This window comes from Phascolarctos cinereus, unplaced genomic scaffold (assembly GCF_003287225.1).
Source record: "Phascolarctos cinereus isolate Bilbo 61053 unplaced genomic scaffold, phaCin_HiC Scaffold_9;HRSCAF=440, whole genome shotgun sequence".
NCBI lineage: Eukaryota > Metazoa > Chordata > Mammalia > Diprotodontia > Phascolarctidae > Phascolarctos > Phascolarctos cinereus.
In genome coordinates, this window is record NW_027556402.1 from 262,870,611 (window position 1) to 262,891,698 (window position 21,088).

Below are 21,088 nucleotides of genomic sequence, written 5' to 3' on the forward strand. Positions count from 1 at the left end.
TGTTCTCCTGAGGTGTTTCTCTTACAAGAAGTGAGAAAATGTCCCATAACTCGGGGTTAAGATTAATAGCTTGATTGAATCCAACTGACCAAGCCCTCCCCACAGCAGCTCCCCCGCACAGGGCAGCTGCAGAGAAGGCATCATTAATGGATGGAAAACTGTCACTCCCAAACATGCAAAACCTCAAAGGGACAGAGAGGGTGGGAGTGGGGAAAGACATCTCTCCGCTTGCTGGGGCGGAAAAACACGCAGCTGCAGTGACCTCCTGGCTTCCCTAGCAGCAGCCCTGCTCTGAGAGGGGGCTGACCTGAGCTCTTGGGGTCCTACCTGAACACGAAAGCTGGACCACTTCGCTTCTGTCTGCCTCCCGAGGCAGCCCGGCAGACTTTGGGCATAACTAATCACTCAGACATTTTATCTGCCTCCATTTACATCTGCCTCTTTTGTTCCTGTTTCCTTATTGATCACGATCATGGCCGTGCTGTGGCTTGTAAAGGATGCAGTTAATATTCCCCCTTATTGCATTTACGGATGAGTCCTTCAAGTCCCAGCATGAAGTCAGTTTTTGGAAACATGACACACGATGCTGAACTATAATCATATTCTTTAATATTCCCGCTCAATAGTCAGCACTGGCTTATCAGAGCTAGTTCTTCCCATGCTCTTTTCAGAGACACAATCCCCTTCCTCATTGTCTTTCTGTGAGACACACCAAGATCTGAAACGGGAACAGTCAAGGCCAAGGCCTCTCTGTTTCAGAGGGGGAAACTGAGGCTCAGAGTGGGGGGAGGGACTTTGACAAGGTTGCAGAGGGAGAAGGGGAAGGGGAGGGGAGTTCTCAGGACTGCCAGAAAAGGTTACTGCCTAGCAGGAAGTCTGAAGGTGGGGAATGTGAGTCCTAGCAAAGTGAGTGGCAGGGCTGACATGAGAATCCAGAATGTGGATTGGCAGAAGGGAAAGCCGCTGGATCTGAAGCTGCCCAGGAATTCAGGTTGGTGTGTTGGCTCTGGAAGTCACTATCTATGTGACCTTGGCCAAGTCACTTCTGGGTTCAGTGTCTTCATCTGTAAAACGATGGGGCTTGGGTTCAAACGGAGGACCACCGAGGTCCCTCCCAGCTCTGCCTCTTGACCTCCATGGCCACAGCCCCGAGCCCCTGTCACGTCAACACGTGGCTACACCCTGTGGCAAACATGTCCCGGGCGCAGGCCCCAGGGAGAGGGGTCTTCTCACCTGGGACACACACTAGGAATTCCCCAGCAGCCAGAGGCTTTATCTTCCTCCCACTACTCAGCCTCTGTGGGTCTTGATGCAGACAAATCAGTGCATCTTACCGGACTGGGAGCTCTCCCTGAGGACAGGCCCTGCCTAATTTTCCCTTTGCATCTCTCCCTCTCCAGAATACAGAAGGTGCTTAATAAAGGCTCTTTCTTGTTGCTGGAAGGCAGCGGCAGAAGGGTCCTTTGGGGAAGAACTCTGTGAAGCACATACTCCCTCAGCTGCCCACCTCGACCCAGTTTCTCTTTGGATAGATCCAGATTTTCATCAGGCAGCTGGCTTTTTGTGGGATCTGCCCAGCCGACACTCACTGCTTCGCTGAGGGCCCGTGGTTGACGTCCGAGGGCTCCCACGATGCCAGGGTGGCAAAGCCGGGCAGCCTGAGCCCGCGAGAAGCCTGGCGTTTCTGCTCTGACTTGGATTGGAAACCCGGCCTGCTGACAGCGCGTGTGCTGTCCAGGCCCCTCTCCTGGGGTGAACCACATGCCAACCCAGGCTCGGTCTGGGTGTGCTGGACGCCAGTGGTTTGAGCGGCACGTTCCTCCAACTTGCCAACAAATAACTCACTTGGACTCCATAAACAAAGTGACTTAAGAGGCCCAGGCAGATGTCACTGGCCAAGGGGAAGAGGGAAGCCTGGATTTCAGTGGCCTTGACCACAGCTGACAAGACGCTGATCTCAGTGAGGGAAACTTTCCACCGTCAGAGCCGGCGGGCAGGGAAGTCATTGACCAGCATTCGGACGGGCAGATGCTGATAATGGGGCCCATTCTCCAGAATGACCTCTGGTCAGCTAACACAGGCGGGACCCCAGTAGCTCAGATTCCACAGGGGAACAGGGCACCCCACTTACCACGCCCCACCACAGGGCATCCGCGTAGCTGCCAAACTCAATCTGGCCTGACTCATTCACAGCATCCTTTTCCGCCAAATACACGAAGTAGGAGGAGAAGATTAGACCCAGAAACCCGATGTACAAGGTGGTTATCAGCTCCTGTGAGGCAAGATGCAATCAAGGAAAAGGGTGTGTCAGCAGACAGTATGAATGCCAGAGAGGAGCACGGCCCGCCCCATTCACTTATCCTAAAGTCAAGCGCATTTCCCATAGGGAGCTCCAACTTCCAATGTGCATTTCTCAGAACTCTTGGGAAGGAGGGAGGGGCCTCCCATCCATTTCCAAGAGTTCCAAATTCCAAGAACGGGTGGCCCCTCGCTCCTTCCCTCTCTGTGCTCCACAGTCCCACCTTGAACACAGATGCTACTGACAAATGAATCTCCACCAGTGGCTCTGGGACCCAGGCTGCCATATTGGCGATGGCCCCTTTACTGCTGCCTAAAAGACTGAACGCAACATGACTTGAGCACGTGTGTATGAGTGTCTGCATATGTGTGAGCATGGCATGTGTGTGTGTGAGCCTGGTGTGTGCATGAGCCTGGTGTGTGCATGAGTATGGTGTGTGCTTGAGTATGGTGTGTTTGTGTGTGTGTGTGTGTGTGTGTGTGTGTGTGTGTGTGTGAGCCTGGCGTATGCATGAGCATGGTGTGTGTGCGTGAGCCTGGTGTATTTGTGTGTGAGCCTGGCGTGTGTGAGCATGGTGTGTGCGTGAGCATGGTGTGTGTGTGAGCCTGGTGTGTGTATGAGCCTGGTGTGTGTGTGTGTGAGCCTGGCGTGTGTGAGCATGGTGTGTGTATGAGCATGGTGTGTGTGTGTGTGTGTGTGTGTGTGTGAGCCTGGCGCGTGCATGAGCATGGTGTGTGTGCATGAGCCTGGTGTGTTTGTGTGTGAGCCTGGTGTGTGTGTGTGTGAGCCTGGTGTGTGTGTGTGAGCCTGGCGTGTGCATGAGCATGGTGAGTGTGTGTGTGAGCCTGGTGTGTTTGTGTGTGAGCCTGGTGTGTGTGTGTGTGAGCCTGGTGTGTTTGTGTGTGAGCCTGGCATGTGTGAGCATGGTGTGTGTGTGAGCCTGGTGTGTGTGTGCGTGTGAGCCTGGCATGTGTGAGCATGGTGTGTGCATGAGCATGGGGTGTGTGTGTGTGTGTGTGTGTGTGAGCCTGATGTGTGCATGAGCATGGTGTGTGTGTGCGTGAGCCTGGTGTGTTTGTGTGTGAGCCTGGCATGTGTGAGCCTGATGTGTGCATGAGCATGGTGTGTGTGTGCGTGAGCCTGGTGTGTTTGTGTGTGAGCCTGGCATGTGTGAGCCTGGTGTGTGTGTGAGCATGGTGTGTATGTGTGTGAGCCTAGTGTGTGTGTATGTGTGTGAGCCTGGCGTGTGTGTGTGTGAGCCTGGTGTGTTTGTGTGTGAGCCTGGTGTGTGTGTGTGTGAGCCTGGTGTGTGTGTGTGAGCCTGGTGTGTGCATGAGCATGGTGTGTGTGTGCGTGAGCCTGGTGTGTTTGTGTGTGAGCCTGGCATGTGTGAGCCTGCTGTGTGTGTGAGCCTGGTGTGTGTGTGCGTGAGCATGGTGTGTATGTATGTGAGCCTGGCGTGTGCATGAGCATGGTGTGTGTGTGCGTGAGCCTGGTGTGTTTGTGTGTGAGCCTGGCATGTGTGAGCATGGTGTGTATGTGTGTGAGCCTGGTGTGTGTGCATGTGTGTGAGCCTGGCGTGTGTGTGTGTGTGTGAGCATGGTGTGTGTGTGTGTGTGTGAGCCTGGTGTGTTTGTGTGTGAGCCTGGTGTGTGTGTGTGTGTGTGAGCCTGGTGTGTGTGTGTGAGCCTGGCGTGTGCATGAGCATGGTGAGTGTGTGTGTGAGCCTGGCATGTGCATGAGCATGGTGTGTGTGTGTGTGAGCCTGGTGTGTTTGTGTGTGAGCCTGGCATGTGTGAGCATGGTGTGTGTGTGAGCCTGGTGTGTGTGTGTGTGTGTGTGTGTGTGTGTGCGCGTGTGAGCCTGGCATGTGTGAGCATGGTGTGTGCATGAGCATGGTGTGTGTGTGTGTGTGTGTGTGTGTGTGTGTGTGCCTGGCATGTGTGTGTGTGTGTGAGCCTGGCGTGTGTGTGTGTGAGCCTGGTGTGTGTGTGTGTGAGCCTGGTGTGTTTGTGTGTGAGCCTGGCATGTGTGAGCCTGGTGTGTGTGTGAGCATGGTGTGTATGTGTGTGAGCCTGGTGTGTGTGTATGTGTGTGAGCCTGGCGTGTGTGTGTGTGTGTGTGAGCCTGGTGTGTTTGTGTGTGAGCCTGGTGTGTGTGTGTGAGCCTGGCGTGTGCATGAGCATGGTGAGTGTGTGTGTGAGCCTGGTGTGTTTGTGTGTGAGCCTGGCATGTGTGAGCATGGTGTCTGTGTGAGCCTGGTGTGTGCGTGTGTGTGTGTGTGTGTGTGTGTGTGTGTGTGTGTGTGTGTGTGAGCCTGGCATGTGTGAGCATGGTGTGTGTGTGAGCCTGGTGTGTGTGTGTGAGCATGGTGTGTGTGGGGGGGGAGCCTGGCGTGTGCATGAGCCTGGTGTGTGTGTGAGTCTGGTGTGTGCATGAGTATGGCGTGTGCTTGAGTATGGTGTGTGTGTGTGAGCCTGGTGTGTGTGAGCATGGGGTGTGTGTGTGTGTGAGCCTGGTGTGTGTGAGCATGGGGTGCACATACAGGAACAAGTCTTTCTGATCACACTTGCAAGTCAACCAAGCCTCTTCCAAGAACCCTAGGCCCAGGGCTGGCCCCTCCTCCCCTGCCCCTTCCCCAGAAGCCCAGATCGTGGGAAGCAGACACTGGGGCCGAGGGACAGGGCTTAGGCTGGTGCCCACCCCGGCTCACCTGCCGATGGATGAAGACCACCGAGCCCAGGAGTCGCCACGTTCCACCCTGCCGGTCAACGTGTAGCATCCGTAGGATCTGCAGGAAGCGAATCCCCCTGGGGACAGAGCAGAAGAGCTCATGAGACCAGAAGCCTGAGGGCCTTGGCCCTTCGCCCTTCGGCGGGCTCGGGCTGGCCACAGGAACGTCAGGGGCCGGGCCCAGTGAGGTCTGCTGGGAAAGGCGGGTGGGAGGGGAGGAGACGGCATCGGCTCTCCTGGCCCTGATTCGAGGGAGGGCGCCCTCCTCTTGGGAAGGGGCCTCACAAGAACGAGGCCTGAGCCCAACGAAGGAAGTCTCCAGCTAGATGTGGGTCTGGTCCCAGGCAGGGGGACGCCCAGGCTGGGTGTCACCGTATTGGCCCCAGCCACATCCCTTCCACGTCTCTTTGTGTTTGGCCTGCCAGCCTAAACCGCCGGCTCCTGGTTGGAAACAAGCCCACTCAATGGTTACCAAAAGCCTAGCCCTTGGGGAGAAGAAAAACCAGAAACAGAAGCTCCTGGAGAGATGGAGGCTGACGGGCCCACACTCCACCCGCAGTTTGGCGGCCAAGGATGCGCGGGGGCCACGTGGCCTGGCTCAGCCCATTACAAGCCGCTGGGGGCCAGGGGCTTCCTACTCCTCCTGGAATCCAATACGGACTCCACCACTGGGCCATAACGACCCTTCCCTCTTCTTCACGCTCTGATCCATCCACTGTCCCACGCTCTGATCCATACGGGATACGGCCACTGCCAAGCCTCTGACTCAGCTTCTCCATAAAGCCTCTCCTGGTGTCACAGCCCCCCTCCCCAAACTGCCTTTTGTGTAGAGGCTGTCTGTCCAATTTGAGTTCAAAGAGGTACAGAGCCTGGCACACAGTAAGTAAGCTTTTAATCAATGCCAGCTGATTGGCAGATCAATCGGACAACCCTGGGTGACCCCCTTCCCCCTCTGCTCCTCTATAAAACCAAGGGGTTGGGGTCAATCTCTCAGTTCCCAGAACCCTTTAAAGCCTGCCACCCAATGTCTGGCGAGGGGAGGTGGGAGACGGAAGGATTCGCTACCGGAGGTGAGGCACCTCCGATGAGCAAGCAAAGAGGTCGGCCAGGAGGCCTCGGATGCCGAAGGGGGAGTGCACAGTCCTGGGAGGTTCTCCCTCCGGTCGCCATGGCTGACGAGGAGTGATTACCTGATGGCTGACGTTGCGAAGACCTGCCCCTTGGAGCCCACGCAGAGTACAATCATGGAGGCCACCACCACGATGAGGTCTGGATGAAGAGAGACGGGAAGGCCAAAAGCTTGACCTTATCACATGATGTCTCCCAAAGGCACTGCTAACCCACCAGCGACCAAGGACAGGACTCCTGCTCACGCTGCCCCCAGCCCTGCCGAGTCCCGGCCCAGGCAGCCTTCTGTGAGAACAGCCCCCAAACACTCCCTCTGAGGAGGTCCCTGGAATAGAGCAGTTTGGGGCAGCAAAGACTCAGTGGGCAAACATCTGCTGAGTGGTAGCTGGAAGGCCCCATGCTAGGCACTGAGGGGGAGGCAGGAGTGAGTAAGACCCAGGGCCTGAGAGTTTCTGATGAGTGGGAAGAGCGAGGCCAGGGCCCTTTGGCCTGCGGTCCCATCCTAACTCCCCTGCTTAGGGGACTTTGACCTAATCTCCCCCCGGTTTCCATAGGCCTCAGTTTCCTTTCCTGTAAAGTGAGGAGATCGGGCCTGAAGATGCCCTATGGCCAGGCTGTGGCTTTCTGATTATGGTTCACTTTTTCAAAGGGCTCCAGTATTCTGTGTCCAGGGGTGTCCTCGCCGGGGCACAGCGGTTGCTGTACTCACGGGACATGAACTCAGCTGACCATGTGCACAGGAAGGAGCCGAAGCGGTCTGGGTTGGAACCTCAGCTCTGCGACTTTCTACCTTTGGAACCCAGGACCAGGCCCTTCCCCTCTCCGGGACTATCTCCCACCCATCTAATGAGAGGAATGAGCCTCCAGGGCCGCCAGGGTCCCTTTGGATGCAGAATCCTATGCCTTCCTGCCTGCCCGGTGGTGGAGTGGGCCCCTGCCTGCCAAGCCCTGCTTCCCAGAGCGGTCCCAGATCTCCACACTCATCAAACCAGATTTTCATTGGATGATAATCCCCAAGTTATTTTAATTTGGTCCCTGGGAATGTCAGAGCCCCTCAAACCCCTCCAGGCATACCCCTGAAAACCACCAGAGAGTAACTGAACAGCTTCCTTCCAAACACACCCCAACCAGCCTCCCCTCCTCTGACCCGAGTTCGGGGGCTCTCTCGGGGCTCTGGGTCGGACCCAACAGGCCCACCTGTGAGTCTGGGGCAGCTGGTGGGGGGGTGCCTGGGCCCCTGGGCACTCAGCCAGGAAGTCGGAAGGCTATTGGCCTTCATGTCCCCATCTCTAAAGTGAGGAGGGAGGGGCCTTGAGGGACGTCTCTACGGGTTGCCGTCCTTGGGCTGGGACTCCTAATGGGACAGAAAGATCTTGGGCCAAGTGAGGTGTGCCCGGATTTGCCTCCTGTTTCCAGGAAGTCTCTTCCTCTGTCTGGGCCTCAGTTTCCTTCCTGTCCAAAGACAGGATTGGACTGTGCAGTCCCTGGCCTCCTTCCAGCTTTGACTTTCTAGATTGGCTTTTCCCTTTTGGGTCCAGAATACCCTGTCCAGGGGCCTTTCCAGGGGGGGGGGCCAGCAGCGGGCCTCCCAATCCAGTGGCGCCTGGCCCACACCAGGCTCCGACTCACCGATGATGGAGATGGGCTTCCTAGCAAAGCGCAGCCGTCCCCAGATCCCCACATATTTGCTGCGGCACCCCGCTGACCACAGGCGAACCACGTATTCCGTCCCAAAAAATGCCACGAGCACGATTTCCTGTGAAAAGGAGAGGGGAAACGCCGTGAGCTCTCACTTCATTTGGTGGTCAGGGGCCCCGGGGTGGGGGCATCCGACCCAGCACCGAGGGAGGCTCTGCCTGGGGCCAGCAGGGCAGAAGGACAGAAGCCCCCTCCAGGAGGGGGGCAACTGAAAGTGCCTACTGTGAGCCAAGCCCTGCGCTCAGTGCTGGGGATAGAAATAAAAAGACGGTGCCTGCCTTCAGAGAGCTTCCCCTCTAATGGGGGAGGGGAGAACAGCTAGCGAAGTGTTTTATTGAGGCATCCTGGGACAATGGGGAGAGATGTGGAGAAAATAAGCATCCTGTCCTCTCCAGGGGTGTTATGGCTGTCCTTACTGTCAGGGGGTGGGATGGGGAGGATCCCCAGAGATGGAGGTCACGGTCCCACGGAGGGGGCAGAGCCAGCAGGGAACCCTAATTCCCGGGCAAGGAAGCCAGCTCGGGGCAAAGCTTCCTGATGCACCCCTGAGGGAGGGAAGGAACCGCCGAGGGCAGGAACGGTCAAGTCTTCTGCTTGGCTGCCAGCTCAGCCTGCTGAACCCCCAAGTTCTGGGACCTTCTAAGCTGAGGAGCTCAGGATGCCAAGGAGCCGGAGCTTGGGGAGAGGACACAGCCCACTGGGGGCCCATCAAAGCTCGGAGCACGGGGAGAAAAGGGAGTCTGGGCTCTCGCTGGGAGCCGGGGGCTCTAAGGACCCATCTCCAAATTATCAAGAGATCTATGTGTTGATCCAGCATCAAGACAGGAGAAGGGGGAAGGGCTGCTTTTCTTCCTCCTAGGGGGCCAGCCTCCATGGTCCATTGGCAAGCACGAGAGTGGAGTCTCCCCCAAAGACAGGGGCCAAGGACCCCTCCGTGGGGTTGTCACTAAGGCCTTTGGGAGAGGCCTAACAGCGCACAGGGCAGCCATCTTTCACTCCTAACGTCTGAATAAAGGCTTATTGACCTGAAGGACCCAATGATCACGGGCCGTCTGTCCTTCCTGGATGCCCAGAGATGCCCAGTGTCTGTCTGCAGCTGAGCCAGCACCCTCCCTGCTCCGCGGCCAAGAGGCAGATAGAAATCCTGTATAAGGCCTGTACTTGTGTGTCTGGGTGGGGCTGGGTGTGCCCCCCATGTGTGCCCTGCCCTAATGAATCTTGTTCAAGACTGACCAGTCGCCCACTCCGGGCAGGGAAGATGGGTCGATTTTGGTCTCCCATCTCTGTGTCTCGGCCAGCAGCGACTCAGGCGGGCGGGGGGAGGGCGGCCTTCCCTGCTCTCCCTCGGGGCCCCCCAGGAGCACAGGCCCCATTCTAGACAATAGTGACAGACTTGCCGCACACAGTCCATGGCAGCTCCCATTCTACAGATGAGGAGACTGAGGCTGAGCAACATCAAGTGACTTCCTCAGAGTCACCCGGCCAGTAAGCATCTGAGGCAGGATTTGAACCCAGGTCTCCCTAATTCCAAGTCCAGCATTCTGTTCACCACGCCCCTGACTATCGACACTGATCTCCAGGCCACCCTCCCAGTCTTGTTCCACATTCCATCAACTCTACACTGGGTGTTCCAGTCAAACCAGCCCGTGGGCCATTTCCTAGGCACAGCCTCCAGGCCTTTGCAGATGAAGTGCCCCATGCCTAGCATGCAGTCCCCCTTCGCCTCCACCTCTAATGCCCAGCTTTCTTGAAGACCTCTAGTGCCCCTGTCGTCTTCTCCAGGAAGGTCTTCCTCTTCTCCCTGGTGGGAAGGGAGCCCGCCCTCCTCACATCACCACCTCTTTCCCTGTTGTTTCCCCAGGAGAAGGTCAGTTCCCTGAGGGCAGGAGTGGTTTTCTTCCTTCCTTCCTTTTTTTCTCTCTCTTTTTCCTCTTTCTCTTTCTTTCTTTCTTCTTTCTTTTTTCTTCTCTCCTCTCTGTCTCTCTCTCTTTCTCCCCTCTTTCCCTCTCTTCTCTCTCCCTTTCTCTCTACTCTCTTTCTGTCTCTGTCTCTTCCTCTGTCACTCTATCTCTGTCTCCTCTCTCTGTCTCTCCCCCTCTCCCCCTCCCCCTCCCCGTCTCTCCTTTCTATTTCAGTGCCCTGCCCAGAGCCTGGCCTATAACAGGCCTTTAATGGCACTGAATGCCCACTGCCCACCAGGGCTCGGCAGCCTCCCCACCCCCGGCCGAGACAAAGCTGGGATGGAAAGCCCAGAAGGCTGTGGAGGCCGGCCCGGCCCGGCCATTCCGAAGCTCTCTGCCCACATCCTTCCTTCCCGCGCCTGGGCCCTGGCATCTCAGGACCAAGTGGGTAAAGGCAGAGTTCCCTCGGGGTTCTGGGCGTCCTGCGCCTGCTCCCTGCGTGTTCCTAATTAATCTGGAGTCACCATTGCACAATCCAGCCCAGGCACACACGACATTTGGAAAATTTTCGTTTTCCTTTTGTCTGTGGGTTTTAACCTTGAGGAATCTGAGGGGTTTTGTTTGCTCAGCTTTGTCACTGCTGTCTAAAGCCAGCCTTGCTTTCTAGGGTCCTTCCCCCAGGGCAGGGCTGTGGAAGCCGGGCTCCCCGTGGTCCTTGAGGGCGGTCGGCACTCTCCCTCCCAGTTCCCCGGGCTCCATGTTTTCCTGGCTGTGACTCTGGAGGCTGGGATGGCTATTTCTGGACCGGGCCCACCAGCTCGGCCACAGGCTGCAAACACCCACTCAATCGGGGCTCTGGAATCATGGGCCCTCCCAGTGGCCTGATCCGCTTAGACCGACGAGCCCCCTCCCCACCCCCAGTCGTTAACCCAGAGCCAGCTCTCCCCGGAGCCTTGGCACCTGACCAGAGAGCGGCCGTCTCCACTGGTAAGCCCTTTCTGAACGTACATACCTCGTTAACCAACTCTACAAAGCCGCCTATTTGCAGCCGGACTCGGGTTTCCATGGGCCTCGTCTCCAACACAAATAAAGGTACAAGAGAGAGGCTGTTTGCAAGAGCAGACTGTGGGGTGGGCACAGCTCCTTCCGTGCTCGCCCCATCACCTCAGCCCTCGGCCTCGCCCCTCCAGGTGCAGGACAAGCACTTCATTCATCTCTGGCCTCCCCTCCTCACTCCCCCACCCCTCCCTAACAAACACCAAAAAAAAAGCCAGGTCCTAGTGGGGCAAGTCGATTCAGGATTTGGGGTTTCAGGGTCTTTGAGAAAGGAATAGCTCCACCAGGGAAGATTGGGAGCCCAAGACTGAGATTTGGGATCCCCGGGTCCTAATCTTGTTTGGGACCAACAAGCCCCCTCCCCACCACTACTGGAGCCTGGAGACCCTCTCCCAATATTCTCCACTGATCAAGAAGCGTCCTTGTCACAGAGCCACCTTCCTTCCTGGCATCAAACCTTCCTCTCTCTCTAACTGTCCATCGTGAGAGCGGCTTCCTAGGGTCATCGGGTTTAGGGATGGTTCAGGAAACTGAGGCCCAGAGGTGGGGAGTAATGTGACCAGCCCCACACAGACCCAAGTCTTCTGACTCCCTCCTGCCCAATGAGACAAAGCTAGGGAGCCAACATGATGAGGATGACTCAGAAGTCAGCCAGAGGAGGCCATCTCTGTCTTTGCCCACTGAGGAGACGGAGGGTCTTTAAAGACCACAAGCCTGAACTCAGATCATAGAGGGGCTTAAAGAGGAAGGAGGTCAGAGGGGACCCAGGGACATCCTGCTGGAAAGAATGTAGGAGAGAGAAGGGGCAGAGAAGGTAGAGAGGGCAGAGGGGTGAAGCCAAGAGGAAGGGGAAGACAGCAAGAAGGTGAACTATGGGGGAGAAGGAAACAGAGGAGGAAAAGGAAGTGAGAAAGAGGGGGCTCAGAATGCAGAGGAGGAGGCAAAGGGACACAGAAGAGACAAAGAGAGAGGGGACATGGGGGAGTGACCACAGATGGGATAGAGAGGGCAGAGAGAGTGTGAGGAGACATCGAGGAGGGAGAGAAGACGCGGGGAAAGAGAGAGAGGGCGCGGGGAAAAGGAAGGACCCTGGAGGGAGAGAGGATGGGGATAGGAGGACAGTGCAATGGAGGAGAAAGGAAAGGGCCAAAGAAGGCACCCAGGGGACCCCTGGGAGACAGCGGGAGTAGAGGAGAGGCCACCCCAGGACCTCGTCCCATTCGCCCCCCCCTCCAGTAAAAAGGAGGCTCCATGATAGCAGAAATGACCTCATCTTTGGTTCTGGAGCTCAGGACCTAGCAGGGTGTCTAGGAGTTTAATAAATGCTGTGGAACACAATTCATTTTGATTCAATGCCATTGGATTTAGTGGAAGAGTAGCAGGAGACACTGGGAGAGATGGGGAAGAGGGAGCATGAAGATGGGTCGGTGGGGAGGGCGCTGTGGGAGGCTCGGGGACAGCCAGGCTCCCTATCAGCCTTCATGGAGTGGCTGCAGGCCCAGGGAGGATGATGATGAATCCCACTTGGGGCACGTTGAGTCTGACTTGTTGGCCAGACATCTACACAGGATGCCCAATAGTCAGGGAGCAACACAGGCCTCGAGGGGCCAGGCGAGATAGAGAGATTGGGGGATCGCTGGCAAAGACCATCATTGGAGCCCGGGGGGCATCCTCAAGAGCCTTGGGCCCCTCTACAAAGCCCCACCCTAGGCTGAAGGGAAGGGCCAGGCTTCACAGGCTGCCCAGCAGCGACAAAACCCCCAGCCTGTCATTGTGGACACGATGCACTCAACCTGCCTTGAATTCCCAAGGAGGAAGAGCTGCGCTGGCTGGGCTAAGCATAGGGGGGCAGGGGGAACAGGCCAAGCCTTCTTCCTTAAAACCAAGGGAAACAAAAATACACAAAAGCTTTGTCTGAAAGCACCCAGGTAAACTTCCACTTGAGAAGCTGCTATGGCCAGTCCATTCTGTCTAAGGTGGCCGGGTGAGTCGGCTCATCTCTGTGGAGGGGTAGCATTAGCCACCGGATGTCCACGGCCAGCCATTACCCAGGCCGGGCCACAGAGTCAGACTCACACTGCCTTCCTGGTCTCCATAGGGATGAGCATTCCCAGACACCAGGAAGCCAGGCTTGCCCCAGCTAACAGCTGCTGTCCAGTCTCCAAGTCCACCAGGAGAGATTGGAGCACAGGAAGAGAGCCGAGGATGGCCCTTGTCCCCGCATTGGGGCCTGGGGCTGCTCAACAGCTTCATCCTTACTGGTTACACATGTGACAGTCACAGCAGTGACAGAGGCCCTGAGAGCCCTGCCCCATTTTTCAGATGGAGTAACTAAGGCCAGAGAGGGGAAGACTGCCCCCCAAGCCAGCGGCCGAGCAAAGATCAAGTTGCTGCCAACACTCCCTCTACTATGACCTTCTGGAAGATCTGCTCTCTGGTCAGCCTGCAGACAGCTGCAGCATGCCCTTAGGACCGGAGGCCCCTTGGGGAGGGATGGGGGGCATCTCCAAGACCAAACCAGCAAAAGTCTGGAGACGATGCCTCTGCTCACCACAGGCTCTGCTGCCCACATGGGGCCCTGACCCCAACTTTCCAGTCAAAGGGATTTGGGGGGCTTGCCACTAAATCATTTGGGCTAAGAGCAGATGTCTAGGTGCTGAGATCTTACCACAGACTCTCTAACAAAGCTCCGCTGGAGCAAAGAGCCCTTCTGCAGGCTCAGTTAAACTTCGGGATCCTCCCTCTTCTTCACCCCATACAGGGTTTGAATCCCCCTCCAGCCGGCTGCCTGCTACCCTCCATGGAGGGCACCATCAGGGGCACTGAGCATGCCTACCCTCCCCATTCCCACACACTTTTGCCTCAAGACAGAGCCCTGTCCAACCATCTAATTACAGCCTCACTGAGCTAATGATCAATTGAAGGAAATCCTAACTCCAGGCCCAGACAGAAAGGCCACCCCACTGTCTGCTGGAAGACTCATGAGAAGATGCTGAGAAGCCTTCATCTAGCTAGAGGCAGGAAGGATCTGGGAAGATGAATCTCAGGACTGTTCCCAGCTCCGACATTCCACATTCCACCTTCTAAGAGCCCTGGAGGGTTTTGTGAGGAGCCTGGGCCCAGATTTTATATCAGTGCCCACAAAGGCACCTCTCCCTTTTGTCCTCCATGTCCCAGTTTTCTTGGGTACCTGGACTTCAGGCGCCTCACCCCATCCTGGCAGGAACAAAGGCTAGAAAGCCTTCAAAGCTCAGGATCACCTGAAAGGGGCTTCCTGGCTTCCCCCAGAGCCAGGAGATGGGAGGCTCACAGGGAGTGAGCAACAGAGGGCTTAGCAAAGCAAGGCTGAACAAAGGCTTATTCCCCTCCCTCATCACCTCCTTACCAAGCACCTCCTCTGTGCCCTGGGGGAGCAGCCACAGAGGTCAGCTGAGAGAGAGGGTTTGGGGGGGGTCTCTTGCCACAAGGCTCTTAAAGCCCAGGACTGTGTGTCAGGGGTCCGAGAACTCATCATACTCTCCTGCTCTGTGATCTCATTGACTCAGGAGCTCTCTCCACTGATACAGACAGCCACCCCTCTGAGCCTGCCCATCCGGAGGGCCCCTGGTCCATGTCCTCCCCTAAATTCATCCCAGAAATGGCAGCCCTAGTCCCCAGCCCCGGCCCCTGCCTTCATTCCCACCATGTGGCCAGCTGCCCTCCCCGCCCATTCTCGGGTCCTCAGGATGCTGGCATGACTGTTCTCCTCTCATTGGGCTACCTGACAGTCTCTTTATATCCACCCCAGACAGGCATCTACACCACATTCCTCACAGCCTGCATAGAAGCCTGGGGTCAGCAGAGATGTGCCGGTTCCCCAAATACGCTCTCTTCCTGTTGCCCAAAACTCAGGTGAAGAAGGAATTCTCTGTGGTAGAGGTCTCCAGCTAGCCCTGCTTGTGGCTAACCTTGGGTAGTTGCTTCAAGCCTCCAGGGCATTCTCCAGGACAGAGACTCCTGAAGAGACCATCCACACAGGGAAGGCCAAGTGGATGAAGAATAGTTATTGCCCAGAAAACAGCACACCTGGATGGAAGCCCTATAGACTTGGCCTATCATTGTGTAGATCTAGGCAGGGCAACACAGAAGCACAAGCTGGTTTTTGATCCTGTGGTCTGGGGAAGCTGGAAGGCTGAGTATGCCAGGGCTGAGGGGAGCCCTTCTAAAAGACTCTCATGGACTCTCCCAGCCCAACTAGGACTGAGGACTAAGATCTGACCATTGCTTTGGCTTCGGCCAGAGGGAAGAGCTGGGTTCCAGCCTTCCAGCCCCGGTCACCAACGGCCTCTGGCTCGGACCCTTCTTCCCTTCCCCGTCCCTGCCCAAACCTCCCTCTGGGTGAGACCAAACGCCCTACAAGAAAAGCATTCTGCTTTCTGTGTGTCTGGATGCCTGGCTCTTTGTGACCCCAAGGACATGGAGGTAACACCGCTGAGGATGCCCACAGTGCTCCTCTCCTCCACCAGCCCCGGATGCCACCCTGCTTCAGCCTCCCCTGGCTGAGAGCACAGGGACACCCGTGGGATCAGGGACAGAGTCTCGGCCCCAGAATCTGGGCTCTGCTACCGCATTCCTGAGGGTCTGTGGGCCTCAGTTTCCTCTGCAGAATGCTGCTGCCGCCCTCAGTGATCCCAGCTCTGGGCCCCCAAGTTGAGCCCCCTCTCCTCGAGTCAAACTGGCTGCCAGTGAAATGAGCTATGGAAAAGGGGGGTTTCTGTCTGCCCGAAGCACGCAAATAGCAGCTAAGCAGTCATCTCTGCGCACAAATGTTTGCAGGCCCAACCGCAAAGCGCTTCCTGAGGCAGCCGCCCAGCCCGCCCGACCCACAGGGTCCGCGGCTCCGGCTGCGTCCAAGCAGAAGGCGTCTTTCATACATCAAAGACTCTGTGGTTAAATTACCTGGATGGACAAGAGGAAAAAAAGACCCTCTGGCATCCAGGACGGGCTTTGGGAACAGCCAGACCCCCCCTTCCGCCCCAGCCCAGACACACATGGATTGAAATAACATGACAAAGTGAACACTTCACAGGAGCTCAGCGGGGCCGCCTGCCCCGAGGCCGGGGGTGGAACTTTCCAGCATTCCTCTCTGCCCCAGCTCCCCCCACCCCAGCACACGTGCATATGTGCACACACACACAGCCCACCCCCCTTCCTCCAGCCCCTGCTCACCCTTTTCCATCCTTGGACCTTTCCTGAATGGTGAGAGTGGGGCACTGTCTAAACCCCAGCCCACCCCATGTATTCTCCTGGAAGGGGCTATGAATTAGCTTCAATTTCAGAATCATTGAAAGACCTTCTCCCTTAGACTCTATCCAGAGGGAAAATTCCACATGGGTAGTGGGTGAAAGTTGCTCAAGGCTTGGGGCACAGCCCTCCCAGAACCTTCACTCATAAGTTCTGGACATCAAAAATGAATGTGCTTAGAGGTCCCTGACCCCCTTGTTGGAGTCAAGTGGAAATGGGGAAACCAAGTCCCAGAAGGGGCAACAGCCCTTGCCCAGGGCAGTTCAGCTCCTAAGGAGAAAGGCTGGGATTTGCACACAAGCCTTCGGACTCCAAATCCAAGACCTGTTCTATTCCCTAAACTACAGGGCCCCATCCCCAGGAGGTACCTCCATGGTCAGTCTGCCCCAGCTTTCCAAGAGATCATGGAAGGACTCGGCTTGGTGCATCCCCATCCCCAAAGGAAAAACTGGAGCCCAAGGGTCTGGGGCAAGCAGGCACTCAGCCTCGCTCAGCCCACTCAGCCCCCCACAGATCACTCCCTCCTTTGTTTAGAACATGGGATGATAATTCAGGTCCTGCTTCAGGTAGAGGCTCCAGCAGGACAATGTGCAATAGGAACTTGTCACCTCAGACACTCAAGAGCCTGAGCAGGCAGGACACTCATGGCTTTTTGGTTCCCTGAAACCCATCCTTTCATGAAAAGGATGACCCAGGTATGGTGCATGGGCTACAAGCTGGGGGCTGAGGAGGGATGCTGAGAGAGAGAGAGAGAGAGAGAGAGAGAGAGAGAGAGAGAGAGAGAGAGAGAGAGAGAGAGACAGAGAGAGAGAGAGACAGAGACAGAGACAGAGAGAGAGACAGAGACAGAGAGACAGAGAGACAGAGACAGAGAGAGAGAGAGAGAGAGAGAGAGAGAGAGAGAGAGAGAGAGAGACAGACAGACAGACAGAAGAGAGGAAGGGGGGAGAGAGAAGAGAGGGAGAGAGAGAGAGAAGAGAGGGAGAGAAGAGAGGGAGAGAGAGAGAAGAGAGGTAGAGAAGAGAGGGAGAGAGAGAGAGAAGAGAAGGAGAGAGAGAGGGGGAGAGAGAGAGAGAACAGAGAGATAAGAGAGAGAGAAAAGAGGGAGGAGGAGAGAAGAGAGAGAGAAGAGAGGGAAAGAGAGGGAAAGAGAGAAAGAGAGGGAGGAGAGAGAGAGAGAGACAGATAGACAGACAGACAGACAGACAGACAGAAGGAGGGAGTGATAGGGAGGAGAGATATGGAGGGGAGAGACAGACAGAGGGAGAGGGGGACACAGAGTTCAGATCTATGGGGTCCAGGAAGTAAGGACCCAAGTCTGAGGCCCAAGCCGGGTGGATTAGGACAGAGCCAGTAGGGGAGGCTCCTTCTTGCCCAGGCTTGGGGCTCCTATCACTCAAAGTCATCTTCACTTCTAAAGAGAAGAGGGTGCAGGGAGGCCAGGTGTGACTCACTTTAGTAGCAGAGTGTAGAGTAGAAAGAGCACTTGGTGGCTTTAGGGTCAGCAGAGCTGGATTCAAATCCTGCCCCAGTCACTCACTACCTATGTGACATAACCGCTCAATGCCTCTGTTTCTCTATGTGTAAAATGAGACTGATGGAGTCAATGCCCCGTGAAGTCCATTCTACTTCTAACTCTGTGACAATAAGACTCTGTCTGAGCCCTGCTCTCTGCTGGGCTCCAGAGCAAAGACAAAAAAGAAGCATGCCCTGCCCTCGAGGGGCTTATATTCTGGAGGGAGGAATCTTGCCAGCTAGGGCCATCCAGCAGTGGATGAGAGGGTAAGCTCCCCACCACTCAAGGGCTTCCAGCGGAAGGCTAGATGACCAGGGCATTATAAGCTGCACCCTGGGAAGTGAGCTGGAGGCTCTGCTGGCCCACTCCCTTCACTCCATGGCAGGGGAATAGCCTCAGACGGAGGAAATGACTAGCTCCTCCTCTACAGACTGAGGGAGCTGGGTGGGATGGCCTCAAAGGTCCCCATCCCACACTGTAAAGTCAGAAGCAGACTGACGGTGTGGGTTCAGGTTCAAATCCCACCACTGGCACTTACTAGCTCGGTGACCCCAAGCAGATTGCTTCCTCCTCTCTGAAGTGGCCACCGATCGATAATAAGAGCGCCCTCCCAGATGAGGGGGGCCTGGGGAGGTGATGCAGGTAACAGGCTTTGCAAACCTTGGGTGCCATAGACGAGTCCTCTGTCATCAAGACATTGGCATGGTTGGAGCATTTGCCAAGAGGCATGCCCTTTCCGCCAAGAGGAGCACGTGGCCTTTCTGGGTGGGTGCCGGGCCAGCGGCCCAGAAGGACAGAGGGATTTTTACACTCACGAAGAAAGGAGAAGGAAACCCGGCAAAGAGTCCTGAGCAATGAGGAAGAAAAGGAAGAGAGCAGAGCAGAGGAAGGACCAGGACGGAAGAGGATCCCCTCTCCCTCCATCTTTCTTCACCCTGGCTCCCCAGTGCTCCCCATGGCTTCAGAGCAACCAGGGATGGGGGAAGAAGGGGAGGAGGCAGGTGCTCCCCAAGCGTGCCCCCTGAACAACAGGGCTTTCAGGGAGCCCAGGACCCTGGGGCTGGTGGGGGCAGCCAGCCTCTGGTCGCTTCATCATGGGAAGACACAGATAAAGCCGAGCAGGAAGGCTCCTCCAGAAAGCTGGCGTGGAGGTTCCTGAGGCTGTGAGTTCAATGTGGACAGGCCCAGGCTCCATGACAGAGAGATTAAGTCATTTTGGAGCTAAGCTCCCCCCCCCTCCTGATCTCGGGGAGGGAAGAGGCCCCGTTCAAGGAGAAGGTTGACAAGCTGCAGCCCCCATCCACCCACAGCTCTGAGATGTTAATCCCGCCGGCACCGAGCCCCACGATGTTGTGTGAGATAAAGCAGCATCTGTCTGGACCAAACAAATGCCCGAACTATTGATTTCTCCCATGCTCGGAAAGTGTGAGCACTGATTAGGGCTAACAAGGCCTCTTTGTTCTCCACAGGCAGGCTGCCCATCAGGAGGCTTGACCATTCCGGCCCCTGTCTGGACGCCCCTGTCCAGGGCTGCCCACCACTTGCCTGCCTGGCACACCTGCAATGCAAGATCCTGCTGGGGCTGCTGAGAGACTGGGGCCCAGAATGGGGCCCGAGGAACCCAGATTTGGGCAGGGGCTCCCTGGAGCTAAAATCTACAATTGTCCTAGGAAACTCCTGGGCAGACTGAGGCATGGATGAGACGGGGCTGCCCAGCATGGCTCCAGGGCACGGCACCAAGGCCCTGGTTAGTGAGCGTTTAGCAAGCACTTACTATGTGTCCAGCACTGTGGGATGCTCGGGCACCCAAAGAAAGGCCCAAGCTTCCCAGGAGGAGGGGTTTGCCCACCTGAGCAAATGTTCTAGGGGAGCATATGTCAGCTCCATGGAAGGACACACTTCCTAAGCATGAGAAGGGTCAGCAAATGGGGGGGAGGCGGCCCAGGGCCTGGGAGCTCCCTGTCTTCAGAGAGCTCGGAGCAGGGGTGGGGGTGCTCTGGGGGAGATCACACCCAAACACCAGACAGCCTTGAGGTCTCCAGGGTCCTTCCCTTCTAGCTCCCAGCTCCTGGGAGGAGCTCAGCTTCCTAGAAAAACTCTCAACACCATTTGAGATTTATGTTCCCACTCTGTAAACCTCAAGGTGCTGCATAAATACGGCGACCATGTTATTATTATTGTTGTTATTAGAGCCAGGCATTCATTCATGCCTGAGGAATGTGTGACATTTGGAAAGAGCCCAGGTGAGCCGAGAAAAACAAATAACCCTAAAAAGGTGGAAAATAACACCTTTCAATGGGAACTGGGATGCCTTTCATTGAGGCCAGAGAAGAGAAGGCTAAGGAGTAACCCAGAATAACCTGGGCTAGTTTGTGGGTGCCTTCTCGGGGGTTTCTGGAAGATCTCAGCCCAGAGACCCAAGTACTCAGAGGCTTTCTGCCTGGGGAGGGGAATGGGAAGGAAGAGGAGCCACATACTGGGACCATCTCTGAAGAAGAAGAGAGAGGGAAAGATGGAGAGAGAAAGAAAGAAGAGAAGGGGAGAAGGGGAAAGAGAGAGAGGGAAAGAGAGAGATCATTGGAGAGAGAGAAAAGAGGAGAAGGGGAGAAAAAGGGAAAGAGGGAGACAGGTGGAGAGAGAAAGAAAGAGAGAAGAGAGATGGAAAGGGGGAAAATGAGGGATAGGTGAAGAGAGGAAGAGAAGGAGAGAAGAGAGAGAGAAGAGAAGGAAGGGAGGAGAGAGAAGGAAAGAGGGGGATAAGTGAAGAGAAAGGAAAAGGAGAGAAGAGAGAGGGGAGAAGGGAGGGGGAGAGAGGGAAAGAGGGGAATAGATAGAGAGAAAGGAAGAAGGGGGAAGAAAGGGAAAGAGGAGGATAGATGGAGAGAAAGATGAGTAGAAAAGGAGAAAGAGAGAGAGGGAAAGAGGAGGATAGAAAGAGAGAGAAAGGAGAAAGGGAGAAGGGGAAAGAAAGGGAAAGGGGGATAGAGAGAAAAAGAGGAGAAAGGGAGAAGGGGAAAGGGACAGAGGTAAAAGGGGGGATAGAGAGAGAAAAGAGGAGAAAGGGAGAAGAGGAAAGGGAGAGAGGGAAAGAAAGGATAGGGAGAGAGAAAGAGGAGAAGAAAGGAGAGGGGTGGAGAGAGGGGGGATAGCTGGAGAGAAAGAAAAGAAGAGATGGAGAGAAGGGAAACAGGGATAGAGTGAGAGAGAAAAAGAGAAGAAAGGGAGAAGGGGAAAGAGAGAGGGAGAAAGAGGGGATAGGTGGAAAGAGAAAGGAGAAGAAGGAGAGAAGGGGGAAAGAGGGAGAGAAAGAGGAGAAGAAAGGAGACAGTAAAGAGAGAGGGAGAGAGGTAGATAGATGGAGAGAGAGAAAAGAGGAGGAGAGAAGGGAAAAGGGGGATAGATTGAGAGAAAAAGAGAGAGAAGGGGAAAGAAGGGGATAGGTGGAGAGAGAAAGGAGAAGGAGAGAAGAGAGAG

The 21,088-nt window shown here is 55.9% G+C and overlaps 1 protein-coding gene across 4 annotated transcripts in view; it reads right to left on the minus strand.

The window, feature by feature from the left end:
* Window positions 1–21,088, minus strand: part of KCNQ1 (potassium voltage-gated channel subfamily Q member 1) — a 352,441-nt gene that overhangs the window by 242,437 nt on the left and 88,916 nt on the right. For all 4 annotated transcript variants that reach the window (XM_078148943.1, XM_020970730.2, XM_020970731.2 and 1 more), the window contains exons 3-6: window positions 7,790–7,916; window positions 6,223–6,301; window positions 5,013–5,109; window positions 2,132–2,272 (exon numbers count right to left, since the gene is read on the minus strand). In XM_078148943.1, the coding sequence (XP_078005069.1) occupies window positions 2,132–2,272; window positions 5,013–5,109; window positions 6,223–6,301; window positions 7,790–7,916 (444 nt within the window). The remainder of the gene's footprint in view (window positions 1–2,131; window positions 2,273–5,012; window positions 5,110–6,222; window positions 6,302–7,789; window positions 7,917–21,088) is intronic.